Source organism: Neovison vison, chromosome 6 (assembly GCF_020171115.1).
Source record: "Neovison vison isolate M4711 chromosome 6, ASM_NN_V1, whole genome shotgun sequence".
Lineage (NCBI taxonomy): Eukaryota > Metazoa > Chordata > Mammalia > Carnivora > Mustelidae > Neogale > Neogale vison.
Genome location: NC_058096.1, coordinates 218,001,413 through 218,008,974, shown reverse-complemented (window position 1 = coordinate 218,008,974; position 7,562 = coordinate 218,001,413). Strand labels below are relative to the sequence as shown.

The window sequence follows — 7,562 nt, the reverse complement described above, 5'->3', positions numbered from 1 at the left end:
TCTCTCTGTTATTTTTTTGCTGGGGTTTATTTTTATTAGGGATTATAGCCTGAGAGATTTCAACATATATATCTGAAGTTTTCTCATGTAATTTTTCCTTACCTTTTTATATTATATCAAACTATAATCCTGATTCATTTTTTCTTTTTATTATAATTTTTTATTATGTTATGTTAGTCACCATACACTACATCATTATTGCATGATTCACTGTTTGCATAAAACAAGCAGTGCTCCAGGTCATACATGCCCTCCTTAATACTCATCACTGGGCTCACCCATGCCCCTGCCAGAACCCTCAGTTTGCTTCCCAGAGTCCCTGTCTCTCATGGTTCATTTCCCCCTTTGATTACCGCCCCCTCATTCTCCCCTTCCTTCTCCTAATGTTCTCCATGCTATTCCTTATGTTCCACAAATAGGTGAAACCATATGATGATTGTCTTTCTCTGTTTGACTTATTTCACTTAGCATAATCTCCTCCAGTTCCATCCATGTTGATGCAAATGTTGGGTACTCATTTTTTCTTTAATTCACTTTGACTGTTATGTAGTTCATCATCTGTCCATGCCAAATGAATACTGACATCATTCCTGTGAACTTTATTCCTTTTATGCACAATAAAGATTCCCAGCTAGAGTTTCAACTCATAAACACTTCTCTGAAATTTGCAGTTATCACGGTAAGGATGTACTCTCTTTTTATTGTCTTTCCTTGTTGCCCTTCCCACTACTTCCTTCTGAGAAATGAAATATTCCAGGTGCTGCTGTTCCTGGACCAAAACCAAACACACACACACACACACACACACACACACACACACACACACACAGAGTAAATGTTACTAGCAGTGTCCTATATGCTGAGTGCTGTGCTGGCTGCTCTTCTTCTATGCACTGCTCATCACTACAACATCCCCGTAAGACTTGGTGACAGTTTCCACTCTATATTGAAGACACCAATGCCTCCATACAGTTGAGCAGCTTTTCCCATTTACAAAGCAAGTGCTGGTTTGGGTCACATTCTGAGTTCTGGGTCTAAGTCATACACCAAATGATAAAGGCTGTCATGGCCACTTCTGTCTCCCCCAGGTGAGGAAGCACCACTGCTTCACAAAGAATTCCTATTAGGGCACCAGATTATCTTCTAAGTATCTTATAAATCTGCACTATCTTGAAGGTCTCTGTCTTCCAAGGACCAATAATTGTTTGAATTTTCCTCTATTTTGAAGAGTCTGAGCATTTGATTCTTTCTCTCATGTAGCTGCTATTTATTTATTTATTTATTGTTATCATAAGCAGTTTAATAGAGGTGACCTAGCAAGGCTAAATAGTACATATGTGTGTGTGTTTTTTAAATTTTGTTTTAAAAATTAAAAAAATTTTTTTCAGTGTTCCAGAATTGTTTATGCACCACACTCAGTGCTCCATGCAATATGGGTCTTTCTGAATACCCACCACCAGGCTAACCCATCCCCTCACACCTCTCCTTTCCAAAACCCTCAGTTTGCTTCTCAGAGTCCACAGTCTGTCACGGTTCGTATCCCCCTCTGATTTCCAACTCACTTCTCCCCAACACCCAATGTCTTCCATGTTATTCCTTATGCTCCACAAGTAAGTGAAACCATATGATAGTTGACTTTCCCTGCTTGACTTATTTCACTCAGCATAATCACCTCCAGTCCCATCCATGTTGATACAAAAGTTGGGTATTCATCCTTTCTGATGGAGGCATAATATTCCATTGTATATATGAGCTATATCTTCTTTATCCATTCATCTGTTGAAGGACATCTTGCCTCTTTCCACATTTTGGCGATTGTGGCCATTGCTACTATGAACATTGGGGTACAGATGGCCCTTCTTTTCACTGTTATATTTATCTTTGAGGCAAATATCCAGTAGTGCAATTGCAGGGTAATAGAATAGCTCTATTTTTAATTTCTTAAGGAATATCCACACTGTTTACCAAAGTGGCTGCAGCAACTTGCATTCCCACCAACAGTGTAAGAGGGTTCCCCTTTCTCCACATCCTCTCCAGCATTTGTTGTTTACTGTCTTGTTAAAATTGGCCATTCTAACTGGTGTAAGGTGGTATCTCAATGTGGTTTTGATTTGAATCTCCCTAATGGCTAATGATGATGAACATTTTTTCATATGTCTCTTAGCCGTTTGTATGTCTTCTTTGGAGAAGTGTCTGTTCATGTCTTCTGCCCATTTTCTGGCATGATTATCTCTTTTTTAAGTGTTGAGTTTGAGGAGTTCTTTACAGATTTTGGATATCAGCTCTATGTCTGTAATATCATTTGCAAATATCTTCTCTTATGTAGCTGATTTTTTAAAATGATATGCCACCTATCACCTTGGGTGGGAAAGTCCCCTAAGGACAGAGAACATCACTGACATAGCTGCTAGTTTCTCTTAGAATAAACCACTAACATAGATGAGTAGCATTTCCATTAAGGAGTCTTAAGACTTTCAATTTTATAAGCAACACTTTTCAATCTATGCTAAGGTGTAGTGCATATACTTGAATAAATGCCATGACCTGCTACGTATTTTCACACTGCTACTCTATGTCATGGATAGAGGTAGACATGCCTTGTGTTGTGACAGAAGATTTAAGGGCATTTCTCAAAATGAAAATATTAAAATTATGAAAGGAACTTATCATATGTAAGATGTTTTAAGAATGCTAATGCTGTATAATCCAGGGGCATTAAAAATGATTGGTCAAGTCAGTCAAGTCATCCCATATGTGGAATTAAAAAACAAAACAAAACAAATGAGTACAGGGGAAAAGAGAGAGGAGAAACCATGAAACAGACTCTTAACTACAGAGAACAAATGGATGGGTACCAGAGAGGAAGGGTTGGGAGGGATAGTTTAGATGATGGAGTTCAAGGAAGGCACTTGTTTGATCACCTCGTATTATGTGGAGGTGTTGAATCATGGACTGTTACCCGAATTTAATATTGCACTCTAACTAACTGGAACTTCAGTTTGTGGAGCATAATAAGTAACATGGAGGACATGGGGAGATGGAGAGGAGAAGGGAGTTGGGGGAAATTGGAAGGGGAGGTGAACCATGAGAGACTATGGACTCTGAAAAACAACCTGAGGGTTTTGAAGGGGCAGGGGGTTGGATGTTGGGGGAACCAGGTGGTGGGTATTAGGGAGGGCACAGATTGCATGGAGCACTGGGTGTGGTGCAAAAACAATGAATACTGTTACGCTTAAAAGAAATAAAAAATTAAAAAAAGAAAAAGAAAAAGAATTTAAAAAAATAAAATCATAGGTTCTACAAAACAAAAAAAACCTTAAAAAAGGAATGTCATTTCAGCAGTCAGATGACCTGAACTCATATCTAGTCTTTGACACACACTGTATACTTCATATCCATGATATAATTCATCTTACCTAAGTGTCCCCATGGGTGAATGGAGTAATAAAATGACTTAACTCATCAGTAATCTGACACACCTTTCAGATGATTCTGAGCATATCAAAGATGACAGGGCAGACTCTGTAGAGAGACTGAATAACATCATTCTTGTCTTTCTATTGTTTGGAAACAAAAAATATTTCTGAAGGAAACACCATTCTTATTCATCTTAAACTTAGCACCTAACACAATGTATGAAGCAGAACTGGTGATCAAAAAAACAAGGGCCAGTGGAGGGAAGAGGGGGGAAAGGAGTAGGAAATAATGATGGAAAAATTAGCATAGGGAAAAATTGGAATAGTCACATGGATTCTCAATAGTTTTTTTTTTTTCATTTTTCTAAAAGCACTGTCTCTCAAACTTTGGTGATATCAAATTCATCTGGCTGGCTTGCCAAAAATAGATGGATGGTCCTCACCTCAGAGTTTATTAGCAGTATATCTGGACTGATACCAGAATTTGTATTTTTAAAAATTCCCAGGCGATGTTGTTGTGGCTCACCCAGAGACCATTCCTTATTTTTTTTTTTAATTTTCACCCCATGTTTTCCATCAGATTCATCAACAACATGGGACCCAGAAACCAGACAGTATTTTCAGAATTCTTTCTCCTAGGATTGACAGATGATCCAGAACTGCAGCTCCTCCTCTTCAGTCTGTTCCTGTCTACGTACCTGGTCACCATCCTGGGAAATATGCTCATTATCCTGGCTGTCATCTCTGACTCCCACCTCCATACCCCCATGTACTTCTTCCTCTCTAACCTGTCCTTTACGGACATCTGTTTAAGCACAACCACCATCCCAAAGATGCTGGTGAACATCCAAGCACAGATTCAGAGCATCAGTTATACAGGCTGCCTCACCCAGGTCTGCTTTGTCTTGACTTTTGTTGGTTTGGAAAATTTTCTCCTTGCAGCAATGGCCTATGACCGCTATGTGGCCATCTGCCATCCCTTGAGGTACACCGTTATCATGAATGCCCAACTCTGTGGCCTGCTGACGGTACTCTCCCTGCTCATTAGCATTGCCAATGCCCTACTCCATAGTCTGATGATACTACAGTTATCCTTCTGTAAGGACTTGGACATCCCCCACTACTTCTGTGAACTCGGTCAGATTGTCAAGCTTGCTTGCTCTGATACTCTCATCAATAATATCTTGGCATATTTTGCAGCTGGCTTATTTGCAGGTGTTCCACTCTCTGGAATCATTTTTTCTTACACTCAAATTTTCTCCTCTGTTTTGAGAATGCCATCAGCAGGCAGGAAATATAAAGCTTTCTCCACCTGTGGGTCTCACCTGTCAGTTGTGTCCTTGTTCTATGGGACAGCTTTTGGAGTGTACATTATTTCTGCAGTTAGTGACTCTTCCAGAAAGACTGCTGTGGCCTCCGTGATGTACATCGTGATTCCTCAAATGATGAACCCCTTTATCTACAGTCTGAGGAATAGTGACATGCAGGGTGCCTTGAAGAAACTCATCAGTAGGATACCTTTTTTTCTGTGATTGTGCCATGTACCTTGGGCTGGGTTGTAAGAATAAATCAATATGATTTATTGTTATTATCATATCATATTATATTATAATATTATATTATCATATCATATTATCATTATCATATATGATTATATGAATCACAGGAGAACAAGGAAGTTTAATTCTTCTATCAATGAATGCTTCTAACACAAGTAGATAACATAACAGCCAAGTATATTTTAACTTAGAGTTGAAACCTAACTTTTATTTTTCTTTAGCTTTTTATGTTTGACAAATTATATCAATTCTTACTTCAAGGCTTTTCTAAGTTCCACAGAGGTAGAGCCTGAGGCAGAGATAAAAGTTTTATGTTTGTATGGATGACTCAGAGGAAGTAAATGCAGAATATGAATAGCTCAGAGAAAGGACAGGAAAATGACTGTTGTCATATTTAGAGACTTGCTTCTCCCTGATCCCATAAGAGACCATGTCAGTTGAAACCCAAATCAGGCTACAGTGAGGCAAGGGAGTTCATCTTTCACACCCCGACTTAGTAATTATGGAGACCAGTCACTGGTAAAGTGTATTCCTTTGAGGCAGTATTAGTATCCATCCACTATACTCAGTTTCATTATCTATACAACTGGTATAATGGTATCATCTCATTTTTGAAATAATTGTGAGTTATTTGTGTTTCATCAGTGAGGAAGCCTTTAGTTCTAAGAAGAGAAAAATACCTATCCCTAATATGATAGAACAGGAAACAGTTGTCATTATTAGAACTTCAAGACAGGGAATGTGAAACAGGGGAGTAGGCTTCACTCTGTTCTGCATTTGGTGGCTTTGTCCTAGGACTCGTTCTCCTTCAGTCACAAGGTGGTGGCAGCAAATATAGATGTCATGTTTGAACATAATGCCCAGGGACAAAAAACAAAAGCAAACAAACAAAAAAACCCTGTCCTTCCCAGTGTCAGATGAGAATAGACCTCTTAATGGAGTCAATCAAAGCACATCTGTAGGAGGTGAAATGGAGGCCCTCAATATGATATGCCCACATCCTAATCCCCCTAATTTGTGATTAGTACCTCATATGATAAAAGGATGAATGGCATCAGAACTTACTTGGAAAAGGGGTCTTTGCAAAGGATGCACTTACACTGGGTTATCTGGGTGAGCCCTAAATAGAAATCATGTTTCCTTATAGAACAAGTAAAAGTGAAGGAGACCCAGAGAAAAGGAGGAGGCAATGTGACCATGCAGACAGATATAAATTGATGCCACCAGTACTTGATTCCAGTATCTGATCATTTTTGTCCTATAAACTGTCATTTTTATAGGATTCTAATGTGTCTTTTTTTTCTTACACTCCTTTACACTGCCCAATACTACATATTAAATAAATTTGACCTAATACTGGTCTGGCTAAATGTTTAAACTTAATGAATTCTTACCAACACCATCCATATGATGGAAGAGAAGGTTCCTGACACCCCTCCTCCTGGTAACACACTCACCATACAGGTACACAGAGATTAATTCCCTCTGAGAGAAATCCAGAAACTGGTTGGTTGACTCCTACATATCAGAGACCTCTAAACAGGTAGGAAAAGCTGAGATATGCTCACATCATTGACCCCACCCCTGGGATGGCACCTTACAACCAGGAGAGAGTCCCCAACTCAGAATCTCCCTGAAGAGTGAAAGTTTAAGACCACACACCTAGGGCCCCAACTTGTATGGCAAATCTGAGGGACTGGCTCCCAAATCTTCTAGCTGTGAGGGCAATGTGTCTTGGTGTTTCCAAGTCCCCAGATACCACAGAAAACCAAGAGGCAGTTTTACAGGACTATATGATTATCCTCCTGGGCTCAGCACAGAGGAAAGAGGTAGAAACACAAGGCTCCCACTTTTTCCCTGTGAGGTGCTTGACTACTTATTTCCCAAGGGTTGGGCTCTACTCAGCCTCTATCTGTGATCTGATTGGGCTCCTCTGGAAGCCTGAAATGGCTTCTGGACACTTCTGATGTAGGCATCAGATACCCCGACTTCACACTACACTGCAAAATTATAGTAACCAAAACCATGTGGTAATAACATTAAAGCACACACATAGACCAATGGAACAGGATGGAGAGCCCAGAATAAACACTCACATATACAATCAACTTGTATTTGACAAAGGAGCCAAGGATACTCAAAGGACATAGGATAATCTCTTTTAAAAATGCTGTTGGAAAAACTATATATCCCAATGCATAAGAATGAAATTGAACCCATCTTACACCACTTACAAAATTTAACTCAAAATTATTAATGACTTAAACATAAGACATGAAAACCATGCATCTCCTAGAAGAAAATTTAGGAGGAAAGCTCCTTGACGTTGATCTTGGCAACAATTATGACACCAAAAACACAAACCACAGCTGCAAAAATTAAAAACTGTAGGGATGCCTGGGTGGCTCAGTTGGTCAAGCAGCTGCCTTCAGCTCAGGTCATGATCCCAGCATCCTGGGATCGAGTCCCACATCGGGCTCCTTGCTCAGCAGGAAGCCTGCTTCTCCCTCTGCCTCTGCCTGCCATTCTGTCTGCCTGTGCATGCTCTCTCTCCCTCTCTCTCTCTGACAAATAAATAAAATCTTGA

At 39.6% G+C, this 7,562-nt stretch overlaps 1 protein-coding gene across 1 annotated transcript; it reads left to right on the top strand.

Moving 5' to 3' along the window:
- Positions 1 to 4,009: 4,009 nt before the first annotated feature.
- Positions 4,010 to 4,948, top strand: LOC122910775 (olfactory receptor 7G2-like). Its single transcript, XM_044255404.1, has one exon. The coding sequence runs from the start codon at positions 4,010 to 4,012 to the stop codon at positions 4,946 to 4,948; it is 939 nt and encodes a 312-aa protein (XP_044111339.1).
- Positions 4,949 to 7,562: the final 2,614 nt, after the last annotated feature.

What these genes read in the sequence shown, in the direction of transcription:
- LOC122910775 (XM_044255404.1), top strand. Translation starts at nt 4,010, where the DNA reads ATGGGACCCAGAAACCAGACAGTATTTTCAGAATTCTTTCTCCTAGGA.